Source organism: Rhamphochromis longiceps, linkage group LG9 (genome assembly GCF_057381845.1).
Source record: "Rhamphochromis longiceps isolate RC_006_pf linkage group LG9, R_longiceps_female_GT1.1, whole genome shotgun sequence".
Lineage (NCBI taxonomy): Eukaryota > Metazoa > Chordata > Actinopteri > Cichliformes > Cichlidae > Rhamphochromis > Rhamphochromis longiceps.
Window position 1 is genome coordinate 18,610,554 of NC_140565.1, and position 27,835 is coordinate 18,638,388.

The 27,835-nt window shown below is 41.4% G+C and overlaps 3 protein-coding genes across 4 annotated transcripts in view; 2 read left to right on the top strand and 1 right to left on the bottom strand.

The window, feature by feature from the left end:
- The window catches only part of rttn (rotatin), a 37,106-nt gene extending 35,618 nt beyond the window's left edge, over window positions 1-1,488 (top strand). For both annotated transcript variants that reach the window (XM_085418604.1, XM_085418605.1), the window contains exons 47-49: window positions 813-916; window positions 1,162-1,231; window positions 1,350-1,488. In XM_085418604.1, the coding sequence (XP_085274730.1) occupies window positions 813-916; window positions 1,162-1,231; window positions 1,350-1,429 (254 nt within the window). In that variant the 3' untranslated portion in view covers window positions 1,430-1,488. The remainder of the gene's footprint in view (window positions 1-812; window positions 917-1,161; window positions 1,232-1,349) is intronic.
- A 483-nt stretch (window positions 1,489-1,971) lies between these two features.
- cd226 (CD226 molecule) lies at window positions 1,972-6,544 on the top strand. The gene is made up of 6 exons (XM_085418606.1): window positions 1,972-2,074; window positions 2,719-3,042; window positions 3,203-3,580; window positions 3,985-4,087; window positions 4,400-4,454; window positions 4,907-6,544. The coding sequence occupies exons 1-6, from the start codon at window positions 2,011-2,013 to the stop codon at window positions 5,042-5,044; spliced, it is 1,062 nt and encodes a 353-aa protein (XP_085274732.1). The 5' UTR covers window positions 1,972-2,010; the 3' UTR covers window positions 5,045-6,544.
- Window positions 6,545-9,684: 3,140 nt separating this feature from the next.
- dok6 (docking protein 6) overlaps window positions 9,685-27,835 on the bottom strand; it is a 62,324-nt gene continuing 44,173 nt past the window's right edge. The window contains exons 5-9 of the mRNA XM_085418607.1: window positions 25,904-26,023; window positions 24,124-24,313; window positions 23,599-23,737; window positions 22,440-22,545; window positions 9,685-12,651 (exon numbers count right to left, since the gene is read on the bottom strand). Of these exons, the coding sequence (XP_085274733.1) occupies window positions 12,497-12,651; window positions 22,440-22,545; window positions 23,599-23,737; window positions 24,124-24,313; window positions 25,904-26,023 (710 nt within the window). The 3' untranslated portion in view covers window positions 9,685-12,496. The remainder of the gene's footprint in view (window positions 12,652-22,439; window positions 22,546-23,598; window positions 23,738-24,123; window positions 24,314-25,903; window positions 26,024-27,835) is intronic.

The following is a 27,835-nucleotide window of genomic DNA, read 5'->3' on the forward strand; positions in this document are numbered from 1 at the left end:
TTTGATTCAAAGTCAGTTGGAAAATAAGCAGACCAACCTTACAAAGCTTAGAGTACCATTTCCCCAGTAGCTCTGTTCAGAGTTCCCACATTAGATCAGTCCAGATGTGCCGGGTGGAAAAATCAGATGGCACGATTGCGCTCATTGTAAACACTTGATCAGCTTCATGTTGTTTACCCTGTAAAACTTTAGAAAACAATTATCCTGAACTTTTCTTGACTTCGTGATTAATCTGTTTACATTAAGAAAACAGCAAGTTTTTCCCCAGGTATCTGAAACCTCTGTCGGTTTGGGACTTTCCACAGCGTTGGTAGTTGAATCGGGTAAAAATGATGAGCACTTTATTAAACATAGTAATTGTTTATGTATGTCATAACTATTTGTATTATTATTTATTTCTTTTCAACCCCCTACAGTGACTTCATTAGAGTCCTATACAGTGAATCAAAGTCTTTATGTTTATATACTGATTCAAACGTCCACCACCTCTTATCTTTTGGTGGATCTCCTTTGCTGGTACGGATGTCATATAGAATAAGTTCCAGCTGTTGCACGCCTGGAGACGAGTGTGAGTGGAGCGAATTTTCCATTGTAGAACAAGGTTGTTGTTTTTTTTCTCCATTTTATAGCGTGTTGCTTACAGCTGTGTTTTTCTGGGCTCTCTTTTAGCTGGAGCTCGTTAAGGTCTTTTCTTCATTTTTATGGCACTGAAGAGACTTCCTGCATCTAGCATGTGTCCAAAAAAAGTCATTTTCAAGTCTTATTGAGTTGCGAGTCCCCCATAACGATCTGCGCGTCTTTATTTCTTTCAGACAAAGCCATGAAGGTGCTGCTATCCTGCCTCGAAAGTAAAGTGATGGAGACCCGCTGTATGGGAGCTTCTGCAATTTGGGCATTGCTCCATAACAATCAGAGGGTACAAACACACACACATCCTAGTACTAAAACTTTTATTTTAGTGCTTTTATGGCTGGTATTTGAGTTTATGGCTGATCCGTGGCAAATGAAATCCTCTGCCTGCTTGATTGTCTGCCTGTAAGAGAGATTTGCCTCACTGTTCTCTCACTTTCATCCAAGATGATCAATGTTTTTTAATCTCCTGATTATGAAAAAAACAAACTACTATCCTCTTTATAATCTGTTCCTCATTTTCTCTCAAAGGCCAAGACTGCTTTGAAGTGTCCTTCTGTTAGATTGAGAATTGAGAAGGCTCATACCATCGCAAAGAAGGGTAGGCATGAATTTTGTTTCGTATCAGGGTCTGTCTCTGTACCAAATTTGTACATTTGAAGGTTTTCCACATTCCACTGTTTGTGCTTACTTCTTATTTATTTATTTGTAAAATGCAGATGCAGACAGCAACCAGGAACACATGAACACCTACCTACTGGAGTGCCTTGAAAACATTTCTCAGCTGCTAAATACTTGAACGGTGTTTGTTTTTTATGGATTTTTGTACCACGTTTCCATCTGTAAAATGTGAATTATATTAAAAAAATCTTAGCTTGTCGTGTTTGGTCTGATTCCAGTTGATACATTTTCATTTTGAGACCACTGGTGTTTTCAGTTCACCGTTTGTGGTGGTGGCAGTGGTGGTAAGGTGCTTTTCCACACTGTGCCACGTTTGGCTTACTGGTGAAAATCGTCACAAAGTATTCCAGAAACACAGGGAAGAAATCTTTGGTGTTCACAGGAAACTGAGTCAGGGCATGTGTTCCTCTTTCAGTTTCAAGTTTGTAATATGTTATGGATTTTGATTTTTAAATTATACTTAGATATTGCTCTAGAAAAACTTCATCATGAAAGCCACCAAGCAGTATTATGTCACAAGTTTGCCATCCAATCCCAGTCCTGGTGATAAAGTGCTCCTCTGTGTGGAAGGAGTAAACAGTGGGCTATCATGAAGTGCGCCCCAGTAGCTCAAGTGCTTCAAATGCTAGCAGGAAGTGTAGCCTGGGTGCCTCCACTCGTCTCATCAATGCAGCTTTCATTCTCCCTCTGTGGGGCAAGATGGAAGCTGTACAAAAGGACTGCTGGTACTTCGTGGTACTTATCTTTCTCCCTTTTCTTAAAGGTATGGGTTTTATTTTTTAATTCAAATATATTTCTTTGAATTTGCAGTGTTTGTTTTTTAATTGGAAAAAGTGCTGTAACAAATACTTTTACTAACAATTTTAAAACTGATGGCTTTAAGGCTGTTTTAAAGTAATCTAACAAAATCATTTTCTGATATCTAAATCATTAAAAAACAAACAAAATGTAACTTTTCATTCTTATTTAAAGTCGATAAGCCTGTAATCATAAGTCTTTCTAGACATTATTATTCCAGACTTGGCTCTCCCAAGGGCTTCACTGGATTTGAGACAAATTGTCATTCAGCTCAGATAAAAGGCTTTGAAAAACTTGGAGGCTTGATCACCAGCAATTGTCAGCTGTTTTTATGTGTTCTGGCTTAAATTAGCCTAATTACCATAGGCCGAGGGATGATCTCAGAGTTTTGAATTGCTCTTCAAGTAGAGGGCTCTCATTGTGTATGTGTAAACCCGATAGAGGTTCTCTGCCAGTAAAGGAAAACTATTATAGAATAAACTGTATGAACGTTAGATTTATTCCTTCCTTCTTAAAAATGTGTAATTCTGTAGCTTCATGGCTATTTTGTTATCTGTGTTGTGTCATGACTCATATGTTAACAACAGAAAAAACAATGCCTTTGTCCAGTTGCTGTCCAGCAGAGAGTGCCTGCTACAGTTAGGCTGGAGGAGGGGATGGTTCTGCATTGCTTGTGCCCCTGGGATGGCAACCTCAGCATGGTGTCTTGGACAAAAAGGTCAGAAAAAAATCCAGTGGCTGTTTTCCACCCTGATTTTGGAGTGGTTTTATCACATCGTTTCGATGGGAGAGTGGAGTTCCTGAAGAACGGTCCCATGGATGGCAGTATTTCCATAAAGAACGTTACCCATCAGGATATCGGGCTTTACGAGTGCTCTGTTCAGACCTTCCCTCGGGGACCCTGGACCCGGCACATTCAGGTGGAGGATTTAGGTAAATATGGCAGAAAGCGTCAGAGCGCATGTTCTGAGCTGTCTAGTATCATTCCCACCTCCCCCGCTTAGTGATTAAAAATGGTGAAATATGAAACCTAGAAAGGTGCCATACTGTAGTTTCCATCACATATTATTAGATTTCTTTCTTTCGCTTACAGATGAGCCACCAGAGGAAGACCCCACAGAGCCCACTCCCACACAGGAGGCCGTTTCAAACGAAAAGCTGCTAGTAGAGCAGAACAGCAACCTGACCATCAGATGTAACTATCAGCATAATGGCACCGTTAACCAGGTCATATTGGAGAGGATGCTGCACGGCCAGTCGTGGACCATTGTTGGAGTGTGCAAGAAGGTGGAGGAAGGCCTGGTGGCGGAGGACTACAGCGACAGGGGCCGGGTCAGCTGTGAGGACAGCCTGGATATGAGTCTGCACTTGACTGACGTGACACAGGAAGACAACGGTTTCTACCGCTGTACTTTTAACACCGATGCAGGACAGCAAACTACCACCGTGCAGCTCACCACTGTGGCTTCAGGTACGAAGCAGGCACCATGAAGTTGAAGACATGCATACATTCAGCTGTGTGTGTGTCTGTGATTGTTTAAATTAGTTGTGAATTGACATTAAGAAGTGGATGGAAGTAAATAAGGCCAGCGATGATAATGAAATTAAAGAAAACAAAGCATGTGATGTCACTCGCACATTCACAGCTGCTCAGTGCGCTGAAGCCACAGAGGTTTGTGGCTAAAAGTCCGAGCTTTGTCACTGCGTATCTGAAAAAGCACTGGTTGCACCATATGTGTGTCATGGAACCAATTGAAAACACTAATCAGACACTGCTGTATAACATAGAATTATTCAGAAAACAAATTTTCACACTGTTTTGTTCCCTGTTTGATTTTTGTTTCTTCTGTTTTTCTCGCTCCTACACATAACCAGGTTGGTTCAGCCTGTCGTTATACATGATGTACATTTACATCGGGGTTGGAGCTGCTGGACTCTGTCTACTTATTGCCATCATCATAGCAGTAATGAGGCACAGGTAAGATATCAGCAAACTAAAGTAAGGGGTGCTCTGTCAATAAACACAGATAAGTACGGAGGGAACACCGATGGTTCAGCTCATAGTGTGATAACGCTGACACACTGATGTTTAGCAGGGAGCATGCTTCCATCTCAAGCTCCATACATGCCTATCAAATGTCACTCTTTAAGTGTTTAAACCTGTGCTCCTTGAAGAAATGTGTTCATAAGAAAATATCATTACTATCTTGGAAATCTTCTGATGCAGCGCAGTTAAGTTTGTTTTTTTTTGAACAGTAATGAAAATCCTTTTTGTCTGAAAACCCTGCAGAAAGAGGAACAAGAGAAAGGAGTACAGAGTGAAACTGCATCCATCCCAGAGACAGGTAGGCATCGCCACGTTCATTTTATCTACTCTCCTCTTTACTCTCGACACCTTTAAGGCACTCCCGTACCTTCTCATCAGACTTGCACTTAATTACAAAACCATCACCCTTTACAGCTAATCTCAGCTAATGGCACCGCCCACTCATTTAACTAATGCTAATTAACTTCAATGTTAACTGAAAGTGTCTTTGAAGACAAGCAGCTTGTTAAAATGTTATTACAGTATTGATGTGCTGAGTTTGATTATTTGATGTAAATAAATACACAAGCTCTTTAATAATTAGCTGATCTTTTTACACATTTTTGATATAATATGAATGTGTTATTTATTAGCGTGAGCCCATATTGGTGGAAAAAGTAACTACATTTTGCCAAGCTGCTTCACCTCTACTGCCTGTTTTGGTGTAATGGCTTAAAAAGCATTAACATTCACTTCCTCACATCCTCACAGCCAAACTTCTATGAGAACATCCCCATGTGTCCCAGGATAAAGAAGTCCAGACAGATCAGAAACTGTCCCGTTTATGCCAACGTACAGACCGTCCGATCCATGAAAACCACATCGCACCAACGACAGTGTAATAAATAAACACACCCACGAATGCGAGGTACTGGATGATGTCGATCTGTCACAGCTTTGTGTGCGTGCGCCTTCCAGCCTTTCACAAACAAAGCGCATCAAAGTTTATCTGAGGAAAAAAAGAAGAAATCCACCTGTGTTGACATGAACAAATAATTTATTTGATATCTTGTAATTATATGTGTGGATCACGCTGACACTGATTAGCATTCACGCCGTGGTTTCAAATGAGCTAACAAGTTGGTGCTTATCTGCGAGTCAGAACGCTGACAGGGGCTGTTTGGGTCCAGCCTTGCTCGCTCTAATTAAATGTAGTATGTACTGCATAATTACTGTTGAGGAAATATTTGTTTTGGCCATAACAGTATTTGACAGTAACAATCACGCAGAAGACAAGACAAAGGGCCGTGTAATCGTTCTTTTTACTTCTCTAACCCCCGAGTAAAACGACTGACAAAAGCCTTTGTAATTGCCCTCCTTTTTACTTTCATCCCTCCTGGTTTCCATTCAGGGATTGACAATGGTGTCTAATCATCTAACGGAAGAGAAAAGCAGTCACTCAGCACTGTACCATCACTTGAGACCGTTACTTACCCCAACGGGCTCTGTGTCTGGGATGGCTGCATTCTAGTTACATCACACTCTGCGCGCAGGAGCTAAGCTCTAATTAGCTAATCCTGTGCTTACTTTGTAGCTGCTCAGACTTTGTGTGCCTGCTGTTTATTGATGAGTGTTTGTTCCTGTCGTTGTTCTCCTGTTGTAAAAATGATTTTATGATAAGCTGTCAAAAGTTTTCCAAGCTGTATTTATTGTTTTGTTTCCAGAGTTTTTCCGAGCTTGCTTTCGTAAATCAATATTTAGGGTTTATGATGCTGTAGTACTGTTAAGCCGTGTGCTGTTTGTGTAATCTAATTCATTTATCTCCTTAGAAGTGGAGGCAGTGGCAGAGGCAGTAATGGATATGTGGGCTATTCCGCTAAGAACAAGACAAATGTGGAGCATAAAGGGACAATATAATCAGTTTGTTTTTTGCTTTCAATTCGCTTCCAATTCAAGAATCTGCAGCTGTACTTTCTGGGATGGCACTAAAGATGACGCGAGCGTGACCAACCATACTGAAACTGTTGTGTGTGACTGTAAACGATTTCATGTGGTACGAATAAAACTGTGTCACTGCCTCTGCTTCCTTTTGTTTTCCTGTGTTAGGTGTAGTTGAGTTTGTAGACTAATTGGACAGAATCATCGATGACTGTAGTCGTTTCTAAGAAAGCAAATCATTTCCTGTAACCCACAAAGAGGTACCAGGTGACACGTGGGCAAAAGATGAGCCGTGATGATCTAAAAAGGAAAGCAGCCCGCATAAAAATCCAGCATTTTGCAAAGCGGCGAGTGACTGCAGAGTCTGTTCGATTTCATCAGACAATTTGCGAGATGTCTGCAAATTTGAACGCCTGTATATAATTTACTGCAGGTGGATTTTTCTTTCCCGTTGGTGACATTTTCATTGTAATCTGTCAAATTTAGGTTACGTTCTAAATAAAATTTGTAACTTCAGTGTCTAACCCTTTGCTTACTTTTTAGTGTTGGCTCTCTGAAAAAGAAACACAAAACGATCTGTCAAACCACCATATGAAACAGCCAAGATAAGAAATGTGCCGTACATCTGTTTGTGAACCAAAATGACAGATGCAAAGAATGAGGTGTTTGCTTCTATCTGAAACCTCAGCTTGAAAGCGTAAGTCAAAGAAGAGTGTGTTAACCACCACCCGCAAAGCCACTAATGATCTGAAGAGGCGCTTTCTGGCTTTTAGCACGGCATGCACAGAAACAATGTTAAAAAGTAGAGTAAGGGGCTCGTGTTTTTCATCTGAACGAAACTGCAGAAAGTGTGAAAACACTGTTTTTGTTCATCTCTCACTGTGGGGTAATTTTCGCTCTTCATTATAAAGAAGGCATTTGTTTATGGACGGCTAGTTTAAGGTCCCAACACAGCATTTCAACCAGGTTGAGGACTTTGACTCGGCCTTTGCAACATGTTGATTTGTTACTTTTTCCACCATTGTGTTGTAGATTTGCTGCTGTAGTTGGGATCATTGTCCTGTTGCATGACCTAGTTTGTCCAACTGTCAGACAGATGGCCTCACATTTGACTCTACACTCTTTGGTATACAGAAGAGTTCATAGTTGACTCAAAACGAGCCTAAATCATTAGCCCTCCACTGCGTCTGACAGTTGGTATGAGGTGTGCTGATATGCTGGTCTCATCTGTCCACAGTCCTTCGGCTTGTTTAGATCCAAGCTTGCAGTGCTGCCATGCTCCTTTTAAACAGGAGAGGCTTTCTTCTGGCATCCCTTCTACAGGGAGTGCAGAATTATTAGGCAAGTTGTATTTTTGAGGAATAATTTTATTATTGAACAACAACCATGTTCTCAATGAACCCAAAAAACTCATTAATATCAAAGCTGAATGTTTGTGGAAGTAGTTTTTAGTTTGTTTTTAGTTTTAGCTATTTTAGGGGGATATCTGTGTGTGCAGGTGACTATTACTGTGCATAATTATTAGGCAACTTAACAAAAAACAAATATATACCCATTTCAATTATTTATTTTTACCAGTGAAACCAATATAACATCTCCACATTCACAAATATACATTTCTGACATTCAAAAACAAAACAAAAACAAATCAGCGACCAATATAGCCACCTTTCTTTGCAAGGACACTCAAAAGCCTGCCATCCATGGATTCTGTCAGTGTTTTGATCTGTTCACCATCAACATTGCGTGCAGCAGCAACCACAGCCTCCCAGACACTGTTCAGAGAGGTGTACTGTTTTCCCTCCTTGTAAATCTCACATTTGATGATGGACCACAGGTTCTCAATAGGGTTCAGATCAGGTGAACAAGGAGGCCATGTCATTAGTTTTCCTTCTTTTATACCCTTTCTTGCCAGCCACGCTGTGGAGTACTTGGACGCGTGTGATGGAGCATTGTCCTGCATGAAAATCATGTTTTTCTTGAAGGATGCAGACTTCTTCCTGTACCCCTGCTTGAAGAAGGTGTCTTCCAGAAACTGGCAGTAGGACTGGGAGTTGAGCTTGACTCCATCCTCAACCCGAAAAGGCCCCACAAGCTCATCTTTGATGATACCAGCCCAAACCAGTACTCCACCTCCACCTTGCTGGCGTCTGAGTAGGACTGGAGCTCTCTGCCCTTTACCAATCCAGCCACGGGCCCATCCATCTGGCCCATCAAGACTCACTCTCATTTCATCAGTCCATAAAACCTTAGAAAAACCAGTCTTGAGATATTTCTTGGCCCAGTCTTGACGTTTCAGCTTGTGTGTCTTGTTCAGTGGTGGTCGTCTTTCAGCCTTTCTTACCTTGGCCATGTCTCTGAGTATTGCACACCTTGTGCTTTTGGGCACTCCAGTGATGTTGCAGCTCTGAAATATGGCCAAACTGGTGGCAAGTGGCATCTTGGCAGCTGCACGCTTGACTTTTCTCAGTTCATGGGCAGTTATTTTGCGCCTTGGTTTTTCCACACGCTTCTTGCGACCCTGTTGACTATTTTGAATGAAATGCTTGATTGTTCGATGATCACACTTCAGAAGCTTTGCAATTTTGAGACTGCTGCATCCCTCTGCAAGATATCTCACTATTTTTGACTTTTCTGAGCCTGTCAAGTCCTTCTGTTGACCCATTTTGCCAAAGGAAAGGACGTTGCCTAATAATTATGCACACCTGATATAGGGTGTTGATGTCATTAGACCACACCCCTTCTCATTACAGAGATGCACATCACTAATATGCTTAATTGGTAGTAGGCTTTCGAGCCTATACAGCTTGGAGTAAGACAACATGCATGAAGAGGATGATGTAGACAAAATACTCATTTGCCTAATCATTCTGCACTCCCTGTAAACAAGCCACACATCCGTCTTGTTGGAATGAACTTTAACATTTAATGTATAAACTGAGGTCTGTAGAGTCTGAGAGGTAGCTCTTGGGTGCAGTGTCAGTGAGCGCTGCACAGCCTGACCTCGTGGTGAATTTGCTGGGACATGCAGTCTTGTTGTGAATCATCTTTCTCGCTGCAGAATCATGGACTTTAAATTGTCTGGAAATATAACCCTAAGAAAATGACTGACGTCTTTCGTCCTTGGCTAAATAGTAAAACATCAGCTTTCATAGAGGTTCGCAATTCCCGATGATCACTGTTACTGAACCTCATAATTCTTGTGGAAGCAGTAAGCTTGTACTTTTTTTTTTTCTTTTTTTTTTTTCCGCACGCTGCTTCTGAATTTGGCTCAGCCATTATCGAATGAATAACAACACATATGCCAGGGTAACATGCAGTGCCTTCTGATTCATCTGAGGTTGCATTTACCCGAATTTAAGACCTGTTATGTACCACCTGATTTTTTTTAATCCCTCCTACGTAAAACCTTAGAACTGAAAGAGGGGGTGCTTTCTTTTTCACATGACTGTACTCCTCTTGTGTGTTATTGCAAAACTTTCCCCATTACAATATTGTTTTCCCCTAAAGCTTAACTAAAGCGTAAAGAATAAAAAGTAAAAGAATGCTACATGTACCTAATGAGAATCCTGATGGCATAAAGGGCAAAAAAAATCTGATACATGGCAGAACATTGAATTTATTACCTTTTTTTTTTAATCATCAAAAACATTACATATGTACATTTAGTGAAAACTGTAGGCCTACACTCATGTATTAAAAGTGCTATTATAATCTATGAGAACAAAACATGGCAGACACAAACACAATCATATAGTAATGATAACAACTTTTCATGACACTTCTACAAACAAGTGAATAGCTACAGTGAACGAAAATAAAACGGCAAATGACAAACACAATCAACTAGAAGTTTCTCCAGTCCTCTCAGTACAGCTGCCAGTGCAATGGAACTACTATACTGGAGCTAAGACTCAACTCAGTTATACAACAGCTTAGTTAAATGTGGCCAGCAACTGTATCAGTGGACTCTGTGATGCAGGCAACAATCATCTGTGGCTTAAATTAATAAAATTAATTACATGATTGCGGTTTTTCTTTTTTTAATATAATATTTTGCACAAAATAAAGTGACGACAGCGAAACACAAAATAAGCGCTTGTACTTTAGAGACTGTTCAAATGTAAAACCAAGACAAAAGAGCATCAGTGCCAAAAAACAAACAACAAAAACACAACCCACCTTTAAAAATGATTACATTTGACACTGAGAGACTCCCATGTTGCCTAAAACTGATTGTCATTGGAAACTTTTGTGATTAACCCACAAAATGCTGTAATTTCAGTATTGGAGAATGAACAAGAAAAAAAAAAGTCATAATTTTGATGCATGAAAAACACCACCACAAATATTTAGAGATGAATTCGGGTCTAGTGATTGCCACCCACGGCTAACAGGTTATACTCGGTATTGATGCTGTTACATGGCATTTCACAGCCGGGAAAAAAGGAAATGTGGCAAAGCGGTTTTGAAGATTCCAAGTAAACTTTCCGGTCAGCAATGGTAAACTCAAAACCCAAAGACGTTGCTTTGGTTAGATCTCACAATCCACGGTCTGTGTGTCGGAAGGCACTTCTTACTCAAGGAGGACGATGCAGAAACCATAATCACAGCAGTGTTTCCGTCATGCTACAGAGAGGAATGGAAGCGGATGGAAAAAGGGGGCTGCAGGGAACTAGCAGGGGTAGTTAGTTGTTAGGCTGCTGGGTTTGAAACTGCGTGGGCGTTTTTTTGTTTTTGTCTTCTTTAAAAGAGTAGATCTGTTTCCAAAGCCATCAGCCAATCACAAAGCCTGGAAACAAAAAACATTAGCCTCACTGTTTCAAACTTGTTACATTGTTTCATTTCCTCTGTACCAAAAAAAAAAAAACCCCATGAAAAAAGAAATAATGTGCTGATACACAAAATCAGTTTCCTTCATAGAGCTAAGAGTGGGTTTACTTGTTTCAGTTCAGTTTTTATTGTCGGAGAATGTTTCACTGTAGTTTAGGGTACATTTGTTTCGGTTTGACCTTTAGTCTTTTTAATTACCAGTGTGTGTCGGGAATATGTGAAAGGCAAGATTTAAGAAAAATCGACATAGGTATAACAAAACCCCATTTTTTTGAAGGCAGCTGTTCACCATCATGTAGCCATTCAAAGTCTCAATAAACATATCCATCAAAGCTTTTACTGAACTAACAAATAGTAAAACTATGAGTTCACAAAACCATTTCAGCTACTTTTAATTCTTTTCAAAAGTCTAGTTTTTATCATTATTTTAGCTAACTTTGTTTTGCTTAAAAATGTTGGTATCACGTTGTCTCAACTTCAAACAGACTTTTATAAGCTTTGGACAAATATACTGAAGTTGGAAGATTGATTTCTGAGCTTGTGAAATGGGAGTGCCAGGCAGTAGAGTAACTTTATAACAAAGTATATGTTCTCAAAGAAATGCACTGATTTTAATCTATTTTCCCCAAAATTAAACTGTGTTATTAAGTTGAATGAAAAGTAGTTATGATGTTTAATTGCCACAGAGCACATCCTGGACCCAAAATGCCAATATCACCTCTGCTCTGCGTAGCTTACTCCCTCAGGTCGCTCTCTTTACACCTTTTTGCAAATGAACCAGTCCTCAGAGGAACCGGACGACGACGTGCTTGGTGGCTATTAAAATCAAATTGCTCTGGTGAAAAGGTAAGGTTGGCAGTTTTAAAGCAGATGCTGTGCGAAGGTTACATTGGATCATTTCTGACATGACGGTCCATTACTACATCCTTCAAGCACATATCTGAATGACTATTTCCCTTTGCCAGTTGTATTCATTCAGGACTTTAGCTGATCCATCACTGGCGTCAGCATCGAGCGTCTTTCGTGTAAGGCATTGATCAGTTTCACATTCTTGAAAAGAAAAAAAAAAAAGGTCAAAGCAGCGAGTGTGGGAGTATTTTGAGTCAAAACTGGTGGAATTTCTCATGAATTGGTTGCTGAGGCTGCACATCAATGGAGCGAGCCTGATGGCATTTCAGGAGTTTTGTAATAAAAGTTGACACTGGTTTACAGCGGGCTGTGGTGTGTTAGTAGCTTTTAGGTTTTGTAAGGTATGATGTAGTGCTTTAAAACAGGGATGGGGAGAATCATGCTGGCTTTAAAAGGATAATGACAACATAAAACACTTGAAAACGACAGTTAAAGGATTTTTTTTTCTTCCTTTTGGTACAATCTTTGAAGCTACTTCGGCTGTCGCACGTCGCACAAAAAAATAGGTACAATCCTCCTCGAGATCATTTTTTCGCATACCGATCGCTCTACAGTTGACACTACTGTCTGTAAGTTATCACCATAAAATGATATATTACACATGTCGCTATACATATTTCTACATCCTCTCTAAAGCAGTGGGTAAAGTGTTCAGTCCAGTGTCGATGGAGCAATTCTCTGTCATTGAAGGGGTCTCAGGCTGCAACTAGATTCACAGCCACTAGAGGGCGACGGCGCCTCTCGCTGGTGCTGGCTCTCCTCCTGTTCAGGCTCATCAGACAGAAAGCTGGGGAAGGTCTGTGCTCTCGGGATGAAAGTCATCATCAGGCCCGTTCCTTTGAGAGGGAGAAAGAAAAGCTTCAAGTGAGCACATTTTTTTTCCTCTCTATTTCCTCTTTTTTGTTAAGAGGAGTAAAATTAGCCGATCTGCTTCATTTATCTGGAACTCCACTGCAACACAGTATTGTTTCTTAAACTATATAGTCATAGTGCAACTGTTGCTTAGCTACTGTCCATGGAAATATCTTTATGGAGATTAAAGAACGACGCTTCTCAATTTTGCTAAAACAATCTTTTAAAGCCCTTTGATGAAGTTGAAGGTCCTTTTCAGATATACAAAATCTATAAACCCTAACAGGTATAATAGTAACAGATGTGACATAAAAGCAACCTTTCATCTCAGATAAACAACTTCATTCGGCCCTCTCATCCTCCTCGACTGCTGTCGTCTCTCTCTGTCCCCTGCCATCTCCCTCTCCACCTTAATTTAAATTAACTGGCCCAATTTGTTGTGCAGTTTGTGTTGGTAAAATGCACTGAAAGTGAGTAATGGATACTTGTGGGTGGAGTGCTGTTCTTGTGCAACCGCGGGGCCATTAATAATATATTAGAATGCGGTTTGGAGACGTGCACACGGAGGTAGGTTGGGGATAAAGTGGCTGGCAAGCTGCTGATCATGCACCAAACAAGGAGGAAGTGGCCAATGATCAATATTGCAGGAGGTGCGAAACCTAACACAACGCTGTAATCAACTCTAACCTACAGCATACACGGGGCCAGCTAACATAGCCAGCTGGGAGAAGTTGCTGCTGTCAATATTTTTCAGGCATTTCAGATTCACCTATGCAGGCTAATTGAAATTTGATTAACAAATTAAAATTTGATTGTTCTTTTAATATTCCCAAGGGGCATGGATAAAGTCGTGATTCTTACAACTGTTATTGGTGCTGAAATGCTTCTTAGCAGATATGACTTTAAGCTGTGCAAACCATTTGTTATACAGAGAACACACACATACCAGAACCCACGCGCACAGCCAGCAGCACCAGATATCATGGTACCCAAAGGGAACTGGGATCAGACACGCTGCCACTTCACCACAACGCGGAATATAAAACATGACCCAGTCAACCTGGCAATCAATGTCAATTGTGAGCGTACATCAGTACCACAGAGACAGAAGTCTTGTTTTAAAAAAATGGAGGCATGTAAAAAAGAAAAGATGCACAAGTTAAAGAAAGATACTGAGAAGGGAAAACACAGAAAAGGCATTTTTCCTGTGCGAGTTCAGGGAACAGCTTGCAGGAGGAGGCACAGAGGGGCCTGTGTGGGTGTGAGGATGAGACCAACACAGCATCAGCCATAACAGGTGAGTCATACATACACACCTCTGTCTGCTAGTCTTTCCTTTCCACCACTCCCTGAAATGAAGGAAAAGAATAGCATAAGGCTCTAGCTTAAGGATTTAAATGTAACAGTGTCCATGCTGTAGGAAAAGGGGGGAAAAAAACCCACTGCAAGTTTTAAAATGAGGGGGTGGAGGGGGGTGCACTTTGTCTTTCCTCAGCGTTGTACTTAATAGATTGCTGCAACGACTGGTGCGCAACCAGGCATATCCTTTTCACATCTTTGCCAAGACAATCCTTCTCCTCAACCAAGGCCAATTTAGACTGGGTGAGGGAAAAAAAAAAAGGTGGGGGGCGGCAGGGAGCCCAGAGCAGACAGAGAGGGCAAAGTGGATCTCATTATCTCCTCAGTGGTAAACAGTGGTGTTTGTTGTGCGGTGCCAGACCCCTGACGAGAGCCACGCTTTCGTAAAGCAAACACTCTTACAAGATAAATAAATAAAATAATAATAATAAAAAGCACTGAGAGCGATGATGGTGTCAGCATCTCCTCTCTTCGTCTATCCCTGTGAGAAGCAGACAGTGATTTGTCAGTGCCTTTTCATTACCAGGGAAGGTCATGTCATTCTATCTGGCCTGGGGTGGCAGCTGCTGGGCCGGAGCAGACAGTACAGGCAGGGGAGGGCCCTCTCACACACTGACAGAATAGCAGAGCCGGATACAGAGGCCGTTTTTCACGTGTGTGTGGACACACGCATGCACCTTTCTCCACCTTCTTTCCTTAAAGTGCAACAACGCAGATGGCATCCTAGAAACAGCTGTAACCAGAGAAACCCGGGCTGAACGTACCACAAACATGCACGGCTGCGTCTCCTGGGCAGTAAAAAGCCGCTGGGGTAACGACAGGCTGTAAGTGATAAAATATCAATCTGATCCAGCCTAGAGACTAGGTCGCTAACTTAAGCTTTGATTCATATAATGTGCGGTGACGTCCACCAAGAAGAAAGAAACTAACTTTTACCTGCAATAAATTTTTCATGGGGTTCAGTTTTTGCATTTACTATACATCTACAATACTTCATGTTGCCTGTCGCAGATAAGACGGGGTTATCGTCTTGTCCCTTTGATACTTGCTACCTCTCGGAAAAAATCCCCTCGCATCGCACCCGGCCGATCAAACTGGGTACAGCTCTCTATTTCATTAGAATTGCTAATGCTACATCACTAAACTACAGAGCACAATAAAATGCAGGCGTGAGAGAGAGAAAGACGGCGTGCAGGCGAAACATGCGCGCGCACGCACACAAAAATGGGAACACGCCAAAACACAAGCATCCCCGTCCCTTTCCTTCCCAGTATTAGAGTTGGTAATCGAACCATTTCCGACAGGTGTGGCGCCTCGCTTTTTTTCAACTCGGAAACTTTAAAGTGCACTTCCTCTGCATCAGCAAACTCGGAGGACACGGCAGTTTCACCGAAACCCAAAAGAGTGAATAACATTAGAGTAAAGAGAGTAAACCAGCGGTATAAACCATAACCTGTCTCAGTATGACGTATCTTGTGAAGATGAAAACACCAATCTAAGGTCATATTTAAAAAAGCTGAATGCTTTGATGGGGCTGGATTTAGTTGAAAACGGATGAAAAGCTCTCTTTCCTTTTAAACAAGATGCATTTTAGCATTATCTTTGTCAGTTACAGCAAACAAGGCTTTTGGGATGTGTTTTTGAGACAATTCCAGCTCAGTAAAAAGCAGATGTTAAATATATTTGAATAAAAGAGTGACACTACTTTTACTGCCAAGTCCACACATTTACTGACACAAAGAAATAAACAAATAGGTGAATAAACCTCAGCGGGGGGGGGGACTGTGTTCCTTAATTATTCCACCGGACCCGCAGGGAGCATGACTCAGCAAATTGACTGTGCTGATTGGATATTCATCATGCACAGAGTGATACAGCCAGGAAGCAGACACAGCCAGCTGTATCATGGTCCAAGAATCTGACTTCCTACCTATATTAGGATCCAAATTATTATTCTGGGAGCTAATAGCATAATTATTAAAAAAAGAAAAACTCACAACCTGCAGCCATGTCTACTGAGGGTGTTTAAATCTGTCTGTGTACTGAAAGACAGACTGTTTTGAGCTTCTAAGATATTTTTAGGCACCGATTTCAACTTAGTCTGATTTTTAAAAATATTGTTAATTAACAGTGATAACTACATAATGAGTCAGCTGCAATCTGGGAACCCATTGGCTATTGTCTGATGACTCAGTCCCTTGGAACGAGTGCCAGCATTTCAGAGCTTCCGGTGTAGCCAGCAGATATCACGGCCAAGATATCTCGTCCATTGTTCATGAACGCAGATAATTCTTTTAAAAAAAGCAAGAAACCCCCCAAAGGTTTCAAGATGTTATTATGGAAAATTTAACTGTTGCTTTGCTCTTCTGCATTCAGGGAAACAACAGGGTTGGTTCCTTGCATGTAGAGCTGGGCGATATGAGATTTTTTCATATCACGATATGTTTTTTTCATTTCAGGCGATAACGATATCTATCACGATATAAGCCAAATAACTATATTTGTAAGATTTAAATGTGCCGTTGCTCACAAGTAAAATGTGAAATAATCAGCAGCTTGTTTTTATTTAAATATTTATTTCCCATAATAAGTTCAACAGGGTAGATGTACTCAAGGAACATGAGACTTTTTCAGATAAATAAAGGCAAATATTGCAAACTACACAAAAGGCAGCCGCTAAAGCGTTTAAGTTTCAAAAGAGAACAAACGAAACAGACTAAATTGTCAATTCCACTTAGAAACAAAATATTAATTCTAAAAATAAATCTTAGTTTGTTTTACAGAAGAACAGACAAAACTGACTAACTTTTGTCAATATCAAATAAACTGAGAACTAAAAGGAAATTCTCAATCTCTCCTTGTTGTATAGCTGAGCTTTTCAAACACTTTTAACAGTTACTTTAGTCTGACAAAAGCCGAATGACGAATTAGCGCTTCCAGTCAGAGACTGAGGCTACGTCCACACGTACACGGGTATTTTTGAAAACGGAGATTTTCCGTTTTCGTTTTAAAAAAATAATCCCGTCCACACATAAAGGCAGAAATGAAGGAAAACGCTGCTATGAACATGCCAAAGCAGCAGGTGGCGCTAGATTCCTAACCGTGCAGAAATGTTGGCCAATCAGAAGTCTAGAAGCCTCGGTGGGAAAAAGTAAACAAAGCTGGGGCATAGAAGCAGAACCGAGTCGTATGTGTGGAGGGACAGTAACTGTGTATATGTAAGCATTTAAACACTGCAGAGAGTAGAATTAACAGTAACAGTATTGTAGAAATTCATTTCACCGAAACAATAACGTGGCGCACAGTGTGACGCATGCACCAGTTTATTGTATTTCCAGACTTGCTTTCGGCACAATTTACAGTGCACGCTACTTTGTTTTTTGTCAGACTTGAAATAGCTGAAATACCTTCACACTACGGAACTTCCATGGCTCTTCCGTTCGACAATCTCTCCGGCATTGGAACCGTCATCTGTTTTCTCTTCAGTCACGCTCGGTTGATTTTTCTAGTCGGCACACTCATTTCCTCCATTACCCGCTGGCTGCTTCCCAAACAAACACACGTGCGGCTTGGCACTTGTGCTGTACGTAACAAGTCACGCGACGTGACGCTGCGGCTGTGATTGGTTCGGCTCTGCGCTACTTAATTTGGATTGGCTGACCTTTTTTTTATTTTTTATTTTTTTTATTTTAAGAGGACAAGAGCGGCGAGGTCTATCGCGATAGCTTAATTTCTCTATCGAGTAAAAGTTATATCGCGATACATATCGTTATCGTTCTATCGCCCAGCTCTACTTGCATGCAATCAGAGTCTGATTACATGTTATATATATGGATCATAAATCGTGTTCCGTATTTTGCATATTCATATTCAAACCTTTGTTTATAAAGACGCAACCAAGCTAAGCTGTGTGTTTAGCTGTTGAATAGATGGTTGAAAACAGATTACTCAAAGTAGTGGATGCCATGTCTGCTGCAGTGGCCTCTTTTAGTAAGAATTTTGTTAACAAATCAAAGACAGTTTTGTTCTGATCCCCCCATGAATGGATTTGGTGGCTCTGTAATCCTGTTGTGGGGCATTTTTCCAGCATGGTTTCTTCCAGGGGTCTCAAATCTGGAGTTCTTGTGCCCATCTCCATTTCTCTGATACGACTATGGTACCGAAGAACAGAATTTCTAAAAACATTTTCCTTTAATTCATCATCACTTAAAATGGTTCTTTCCAATGGGGAAAAAAAATGTGGATTTTTCACACTGATTTTGTTTTTGTTACTAAAACGTGCGTTGCATTCTGGGTCTATCACTCAGTGCATTATTGTTTTAAATTTGCTGAACCTCAGTAACGCTGGATGTATACACATACATGTGTAGTACTGAGTCCATCTACTTATGGATTCCAAGTTCAAAAGGTCATGGAGGAAAACAGATGATTTATCAGTGGACAGACCTGTTTCCTTTACTGCTGCTGCTTATGCCTGAATTACACTCTATATATAGAGCCTATGATGTAGTCCACTGGTATCGCCGCTTTTATACCTGTCGTCGATAGCAACATGTGATTACATTTCTAGCTAGGTTTATATTTGGTCAAAGCGTGGGGTTTAAAGAGGGCATGCCTACGGCACAGATCTAACAAGGACATAAAAAAAACGATTACCAGCACGCTTTATCAGTAACTAGAATTTAAACTAAACTGAAACCAGCCTTTTTATCATCACTTTTTCTATTCGACTGCTATATGTTACAAAAGTACAGGCTAGTTTTAATTTGATTCACTGGGACAAAGAGTGCAGTGACTGGTTTTTTTTTTTTTTTTTAAGTGCTCAACATGTTAATAAATATTTTTTCCTGCACTTCAAAGTTTTTCCAGTTTTATTAGTAAAAAACTCTTTTTTTGGTAAAATGATTTCATAGATAACAAATGACAAATTAAAGTTCCAAATAATCATAAATATCCCACTGGATGTGGTAAAGATTTAAATTATTTATCCCTGAATTATGGTTTGCAGCTTCATTCAGATTTTGGGGGTCAACAGTCGCTCCAAAATGTGTCTTGAGAGTAAATATTTTCAAGAGAGAAGGGTCAGTGCATCAAATCATTATGAAGCTGCTAAGCTTGAACACATTTATACCCAGCTATGTAGAGAGTGGACAGCAGGTGTGATGAGCATAAAGATGTTATGGCTTCACAGTTATCAGATCTTAATCCAGCTGAACATTTACGGGCGATTCAGGAAAAATGATGTTCATTCCTCCAGCTGACTTCCAGAGACCTTCATGAGAGTCAGTGGGTCACCTAACAAATTACTTATACACTGTATGTTGATTTTTCCTTTAATTTGTTACCTGGCTGTAGCAATCAATTGTTAAAACCAGTTGAACAAATTTGGAACATGTCAATGAAAGGATGCTTTGACCTCCAGGGAGGTGCAGGCCTGCCAATAAGGAATCAATGCAATTAATGTGCGAGGCCGTCCTCATCCATGTCTTACAGCCATGTTAAGCGAATCGCCACCCCGCCCCGTCCGACATCCCAAACATCCCATGTCGCAACAGGACTTAAACTCCCGTCACTCCCCAGAACAACCTCGTTGTCCTCTTCGCCTGACGAGACCTCAAACGTCCTCAAACACACTGATGCATTCAATTTATTCATGGAAAGGGTGGAGAGATAATAGCAAAGCAGAATGTGCACGAGCAGGAGAAGGTGGAGGGTTGTTCCAAACGTGGACCGACATGCAGAGAAAGTGTGGGAGGACCAGTGGATATGCCAAGGTGATGGATGAGAGAGAAGCTCCTCTGCTCACCAGAGTTTGGAGAGGAAGAGTTTAAAAGGAGACTTTACAGTGACTGAGCTTATAAATAATGACCCCAAGGTGGAAGCTTCTCCGTTTAGTGTATATGAGTAAAAACATGTTGATGTTTGGAATGGAAGATTTGCGTTTTGCTTTTAAGCTTATCGGCCACAATTAAATGATAATGAAAAAAAGAGAAAAAAAAACACCCCAGCCTTAGCTTTTCAAAAGAAAATTATGACGTCAGAGCGACTTCCATCTTAGCCTGGCTTTCTGTTTAGCTCTATCAGTGAAAGCCAAAAGGCCCATAATCCTCAGATAAGTCTACTAATCAACTAATACCACGGACAGAGCATAATCGCATCAGCTCACTAATCACCTTTCTGCCTCTGGTCTACAGCTAGACATTAAACACACACACATACACACACTCTCTTACTCCTTCTGAAGTATACGTGTACATTAAGTGCACACAGAGGACAAACAGGGCTGAGCTTGGACGCATACGGACCACCTGCTGCATTATTAATGCACTCGGTTCGAGACGCTCTCGCTTACTCGCACACGTGCGCAAACACGAATGTGCTTTCTTTCACAAATCATTCTTGTCTTTTATACTGTAATTTAGATATGCTTGTGCGTCTCTGCTTTTAGTTATCAAAGAAAAAGACATCCTCAGAGAGCTCAGAACATCAGTCAAATTCTTAGGAGGGTGTGAACGGGGATGGAAATCAAGAACAGGTTCCAAATAGTCAAATCCACCGGAAACCTCCAAGCTCGCCGATTCCTTTTTAATCAATGCCGCCGTGTTTTTCCGACAGCTGCGCATCCCAAAACAGTCACGTCAAACTCGTGGCAATGGAGTGAGTCACAAAGCCTTTTTTTTCCTGCTGTGTTTCTAGACTGAGATAACACAACAGTTGGGTTGACACTGAAAACCTGCGTAGGCCTATTTTTTTTTTTTCTTTTCCAAGCACAGAATATTGAACAGGAATCAACTGAGAATGGGTGAATAATCAGATCCATATGTAGAATCAATCGAGTGTTCTCAATATTCAGGTGTGAGCCGCTCTCCTGGGCGTATGTGCACTGGGTTACATTTTAGCCTGTAGTAGATTCGCTTTAATGTTTGTACTGCATCGCCCAGCTTCTTCTTCTCCCGAGCCTCAGCTGGTCAGCCAACATGACATTATCCTGGAGGATACCTTCACAAACTCGAGAATTCATTTTCCGCACAATGACGGCGAGCCGTCCAATCCCCGAGGCGACAAAGAAGATCCAAATCGCGATGCCCCCCTTTCGCTTCAGTTCACCTTTTGATGTTTTCATGTTGGCATGCAGGGCCTTTTCATGCTATACATAGTGCAACGTGTTCTTCCCAGACAATTTAACCTTAGTTTAATTAGCACACAAAAGATTTTTCAGGTGCAGTACAGCATGAAGGAGCTTTGTGGCAACTTAAGGTGTGCAGTGATGTTCTTTTTTAAGCAACTTGCTCTGTTGCGTTCTGCCAAGGACACCGTGCAGTCTTTCCGCTTGATTTGCATACGGCAGATTCACAAAGTGGAACAGAGATGTTAACCTAAAGCCTTTTTTGGGCTTCTTTTTTTAAGTCTCTGAGCTTTTGAAGTTATCTATTTAGGCATCCACTTCTAGAGAGAAGCTAAAGAGCTAAATTATATCCATTTGTACTGACTTTGTTTGAGTGGAAGAAAGAAGATAACTTTGTAACATTCCCCAGCTTCATAAAAAATTTGCTATTTAAGATCAAAAGTCTCTAATATCCCTGATTCACACCATATATCATGTTTCATTGATTTCACTCCTGAATCCAATTAGCTTTAGCTGATGCCATTATCCTAAGGGTGCACATTCTCTTTACAACCTAGTCTCATTTATGTATTAGATACGGACAAGAACAATAGCGCGCAGGCAATTCGTGATTATGCGATAAAAAATAATTTGTGTCATTAAGAAAACAGGAAGAGTCTCAGCTCCCAGCTCAGACTCAGGAGACAGAAACTCCTAGCTCGACTTGTAAGTTGTTGTTTAAGACAAAAGGACACGCTTTGAGATGAATATGGTTGTGAATTTCCTTTAGATATAAAAAAATAAATACATTTATTCATAGCTTAGATTATGATCTGACTACCTTAAGACAAATTTGAACCTAAATCTGGATATTTTTCATTATTGTTGGCTAATTTTTCTGTATGATTAAACTCAACAGGAGCCTAACATTTTACCAAAGATCTTAATAGCAAAGCGGAGAGAGCTCACCCGCTTGTGTTGAGTTTGTGACTATAAACATTGGTGCTTACACAGAGTGGAACTCATCTGCTTTCATTTTCTTGAACTCAAGCTTATCAGATGTGCATCAGATAAGGCTGAGTTTGCATGCCAGACATGAGATAAATGCAACTACCAGCCAATGCACGAGACACAAACAGTAATTTCTTTAAAAAGTACATATTTGTAAAAGTATATAGTGCTGAAATACACAGAGGTAAAAGCTAAAGCCATAACTGTCGTGTAATCCTCATTAGCAGTTTTTCAGTCTTGCCGGTGAGCCAAAACCCCAACCCGTGCATATGACAATTAGTGACTTCTTGTTTGTACCTTGGTAGCTGTACAGATCCCCCACGCTGGTCTGACGCGTGATGTGCTGCCAGTAGGCGCTGCGTGGCAGGGAGATGGACTTAGTTAGCGTCTCTCTGGAGTGGCTCTGGAACAGACAGAGAACGCATACAGTGTCTCTCACTTTTCTGTCACTCTCAGTCAGTCGCTCACAACAGGTGATATTGCTCTGCATAGTCAGTAAACAAACAGCATGGGTAATACAGCATATTAGAGACTGAATGGCATGTTTCTGCTATGAATGGCTGCGTGATGGGTGAGATGAACACTCGTTCGGGGTCCCCGTGTTGTTTTGCCAGGGAATGATGCGTTTTATATTTTTGCGTTCAACATGAAACCAAAGACTCCCGTCTAGAAAAAGCAGCTTGAAATACATTAAGTGTTGAAAAAAATATGGATTTACCCAGCAGTAAACATGCCATTTCCCCCATTCTGCTACATGAGCGGTCAGTTTTCTGTTGCTGAGCGTACATTTTATAGAGCTAAGGGTAGCTGCATTTGGAAAAGTTCCCAAATGGTGGGGTCCAGGAGCATGACCATATGGTCAAGGCTCATCAAACACTAGGCAGGCCTACATAAATAAAGAATACAGACGATAGCAGGGAGGATGGGAGGAAGGAAGAAACGCACGGGATGATGTTGTGGTGGAAGGAGGAAACCGAGGCCAAGACGGCGGGGTGTCAGAGGGCTCCTGGTCCAAAGCGGCAATACAGTACCTAGAGAGAAATGTGTGTTGTGTGTGTGAAAATCATGACCTATTGCCTGCTTTCTGCAAAAAGCCTCAATGAAATGCTCCTCAGATCAGCCTCAAACAGGCAGGGAAAGAGCTGCAGAAATACCAGAGGAAGAAAGGTGTTTTATTAAATTACAGTAATATGTGTCTAAGTGTGTGCACAGATGGAGTCTTTGTGTTTCTTCTGGCATCAATTTCAGCAGGATGCTTTAACTACAGAAAGCGAAGCTCACTATGTTAGTGATACGTAATTATTTCGACAACAACTTCATGTCGATACCAGCATTGATTATTAGCCGCTTGTTATGCTGGCGGTACAAGAAGGCAGTTGTCGGGCTTATCAAGTGTGGCTGGTGGATATAAGATAAACAACGGAAGAGAGAGAGAAAAAAAAAAGCACAAATGTACCTGGGAGCTCTTCTCCATCTCCTCCATCATCCTCTCATGCTGCTGGGCAATGGCCAGCGTGGCCGAGTGGACCCGCTGGTAGATCATCTCCCCCTCCCGCGTCTGGAACGTGAACAAACCCTCTCCTGTGTCACACATCCTGCGCCAGGAACACACACACAGAGACCCACTTTGATCGCGCTCACTCTCAGATTGCTGATCTACAAATATGCATGGCTGACTGTTCAGTTACAGAGAGAGAGACACTATAATAGCCCGCTGGAGTCAAACACATAAACACATGCGTGAGTAGATACAGTACACAAACACAGACACACGCTCACAGAGGCACCTGTCACATCGTCGCCTGAAGGGCTCTGTGGCAAATGCTGATATCCTGGGATGTTTCGGATATCCGAAGTTGCTTTGTTGAAGTTTTTATAACCTTTCCAAAACTAAGTTTTTCACTCCCACTGCTAACATTTCAATCACACGTAAGACAACAGCAGGCATGAAATATTTGCATGCACGTACGCACACACGCACCTTCCGGACTCGAAAGTGAACCAGGTGGAGTCTCTGCCGTATCTGCGCAAGGAGCTGAGGGGCCACATGACGAGTTTGAGGCGAGCGTTGTGAATGTCCCACAGATAGATGTTTTCATGAGTGATCTGCATGGTGCACTCCCCGTAGATGTCCAGGTTGGGGGTGGGCATTAGGTACACGTTGAAGCGTTCTGAAACAATTCACAGCAGACTTACTTGAAGGTGGGATCCCACAGCGAAGAGTGCGGTTTAACTGAGCGTAGATGTGGGTTGTGTCATTCGCAACAGCAAATGGTGCTTTAGAGGGTGGATAAAATATAGGCCACATGAGGTGACTAGTCGGGGGCTGCGGTTTTGTTTAAATTTTAAAAAGGTTATGAATTATTATTATTGAAATATTGCAAGGTTACTGAACATGGCTTCTATCGCAGAAGTAGAGAAAAACTACGATGCAGAAGGCATTTTAAGCAGTACTTTACTGACTTCAACTGCAGTGGGTCTAACCGGCCATCCAGTGAGCTGCACCGGAATCAGTGAGCCAGATCTGCCCATTCATATTAAAGCATTTCTCTGAGGCAGGCAGACAGAGAGAGTCAGAGAGACAGTGTGGGGGGGGGGGGGAGTCCTCCATGATCTAAATTAGTTCTCACTAATTACACTTAATGATTCAAAATAAGCCATGAGTCTGCAGTGGATAGAGAATGGCAGTGTCATGGTGTGGCGTATTTTTAGGGACAGTGAAAATGAACTCTGATCTAATTATCAGCCCCTGCTGTTTGGGGAGGGCTACTAATTGAAATTGCAGGCTAAAGCCTTTTGTTTCATTCACTCAAAGAGGCAGCGGAGAGGTACGAGTTCAGTTAATCTCCATAACACTTTGCTGAAAGCTTTGTAGGAGCAACAAACAGCAGGATTTCTGCCACAGCTGAAGAGAGAGCGAGTGTTACAGTTCAACTGGCTCCCCACTCCCGGCACAGTCAAAACGTTTCGTATTGATACCGTAAACGAATGAAGCCAAGTTCATGTTGAGGAGTACAATTTCACTCTGCAGCCGCAACGGGATGTAATGGGTCGAAATGACGGCAGGTTCTTTTCAATTCCTCGCCCCCTTTTTTCGACTTTAAACTGCTCGTTTTTGCCTGTTGCCTTTTCGATTTCCTCCGCGACTTTACAAATTACACAGGGAATGAGTTCCACTGTGATAGCAGAGCCCTGTTGTCTCCTCTCTTTTCCATTTTCATTTCCTGTAAGTGGAATATGTGGGGAGGCACATTTTTTTCACATGGCTTTAGGAGCCATAATCTCATCCATCTCTGTGACAAGCTTCATTATGAGGGAAGCCAGTGATGCACAGCACTTCTCATTAGGCCTGGAACAGAGCCCCGGCCGCAGCCTGTGAATGACCTGTGCTCTCTCACACACACACACACACACACACACACACACACACACACACACACACACACACACACACACACACACACACACACTCTTCTGAAGTCTTAAGTTGAACCCTTGTGTGTGCTAATGTAAGTATGGGCTGTAACATGGGACATTGAATCAGGTATTGGCAAAAAAAAGAAAAAGGCCATTATTAGTCCGGCCTAATTGGACAGCGGCTGTTCTCCATTCACCTAACCCTCTGAGGTCTTAGTTGCTTTAACACATAAAGGCCTGGACTGCATCAGCTAACTGCTCGGTGGCAGGCTGAGTGAGCGAGATTGACCCTGAATGGCTGTCTGTGTTAGCCCCGTGTTAGCAGGGACTAATTGGGCACTCACCGTTCTGCTCCCGCTGCACCCCCGCTGCTAACAGGTCTGGCTCTCCCAGGCTGATGTCATTGAGACGGCTGCCCAGGCACTCCATGCACAGCAGCTTACACCATTCCTCTGCATCCAGCTCTGCACACAGTAGCACAGCATAAAGGAATGTCCACCATTAACCACACACATACACGACAACACATACTGTACATGTTACACATACGAAATAAACCATCCATGGAATTTCAGGAGTAATGCGTTACATGCACAAGGCAACAGTACAGCAAACAGTGAAAGGACTGGGGGGGGGGGGATCAGTCTGATTGATTTGGTGCAGATTAAAAAAGGCAGTGGATTCTGTCCAGATGAAGACGGGGTTTCTCCTCCATTATCTGCCAATACTCAGCTCTAAGGCTATAAAATATAAGTAGCACAGCTAAAACAATATGGCCAGAGTAAATCTGAAACTAGCGATAATCTACTCAGGTAATCAATAAGCTATTTCCCAAATTGGAGAAGGAATTTTGCTTGTTAGCTGGAAAGGAAATACATTAATTCAACTTTTTTTTTTTAAGTTTTATACTCTCTTTCCCTTCAGACATAGTTAGGGTGGATGTTTCCACCACAATAAGCAATCAAACATATAACCTGGCTATAGAGTCATATTTAGTGTAGAAAGGCAGTTTACAATCATTTTGCATTTTCCAAAATAAGGTTGTCAAAATTAGCATGAATGTGTAACACATCAGATGGCTTTTACTTTGAAAAGGCTAATGGACCGCCCTGCAGTGCCTCTGATTGGGTTGTGTTTAGCAGGTTAAGTGGATGCATGACTCACAAGGAACAACAATTGGCTGGAGGAGTGAATCAGAGACGCAGCAGGTCCAGAGCCACAGAGTAAATGACTTTTTCCCTCGTGGTATTTTAATTTCCACTAAAGGAATAATTGCTGCTTTTTGTTCCATTTCATTGTTTTATACATGCAACATTCATCTTCTATATTCCTACATAAACAGTCCTTTAAAGTGCAAAATGTTTGGATTTGATTGAAATGCAACTCCAGGATCTCGTCTCTCTTTACAAGTGTGCACATGAGCACCTTAGTAACGTGACATTATTATTTTTTCCAAACCCTTGTTACTCCCTCTCTCAATGAGAAATTAAGAATGTATCCAAAATGCTGAAGTTAAGATTTGAGGGCTCTTTTTTTACCATTTCTTTTTTATTTCATTCCTACAGAAAGCAAATTAAGGTACCGCTTTAAGTGCCGCTGAGGTTTTACACAGAATCATCTGATCCAATAACTCCCTGAAATGCTGTAATGAGGTGAGCTAACCAGCTGTATTCATATTTAATGTATAGGTGGTATTAATAGTCTCCAAAGGTGCCTTAGCAGGACACCTTTGGGGGCACACGGGGTTACGAGTCTTGTGTTTGGGCTTTAACTTCCAAATTTATGTTTAGTAACATAGAGCCACAGTGAATGAGCATTGTTGGCTAATTTTGAGAAATTTAGGGAATTAGGACAATTATTGTTTCCTTCCAAAACAACAATCTTGGATTAAGGAAATGAGCTGCGTGGAAGAAGTTGCGCCTGCTACGGATGAAAGTCAGAAACGAAGCAGAACATTTATTGTGAGACAGATTTTTTAATTTAAGGCTAAGTGGAAACAAATGATTTCATGAATCAAATCTGGAAGTCTGTGTGGCAGTGTGTTACGTGTGAATACCAATTTTCCTTCCTGTTAAGTCAGAAAAATTGTGTTTACAGTGCAGAAGATTTCCAATTGTCTTACATGAACGTTTGGTGAAAGTCACTGAAGTGCGAAATGAGGCAAACGGCAGAGTTGTTTATCTTTCTGAAGCTCCCTGGCCCTGGAGAGCACTGGGATTTGTAACTATGGCCACTCATGTGTACAGAGACACATGTGCAAGTGTGGGAATTCTACC

Coding starts and splice junctions, on each gene's coding strand:
- cd226 (XM_085418606.1), top strand. CDS start 2,011: ATGGAAGCTGTACAAAAGGACTGCTGGTACTTCGTGGTACTTATCTTT. Junction 2,075..2,718: donor CTTTCTCCCTTTTCTTAAAG/GTATGGGTTTTA, acceptor GCCTTTGTCCAG/TTGCTGTCCAGCAGAGAGTG. Junction 3,043..3,202: donor CATTCAGGTGGAGGATTTAG/GTAAATATGGCA, acceptor TTTCGCTTACAG/ATGAGCCACCAGAGGAAGAC.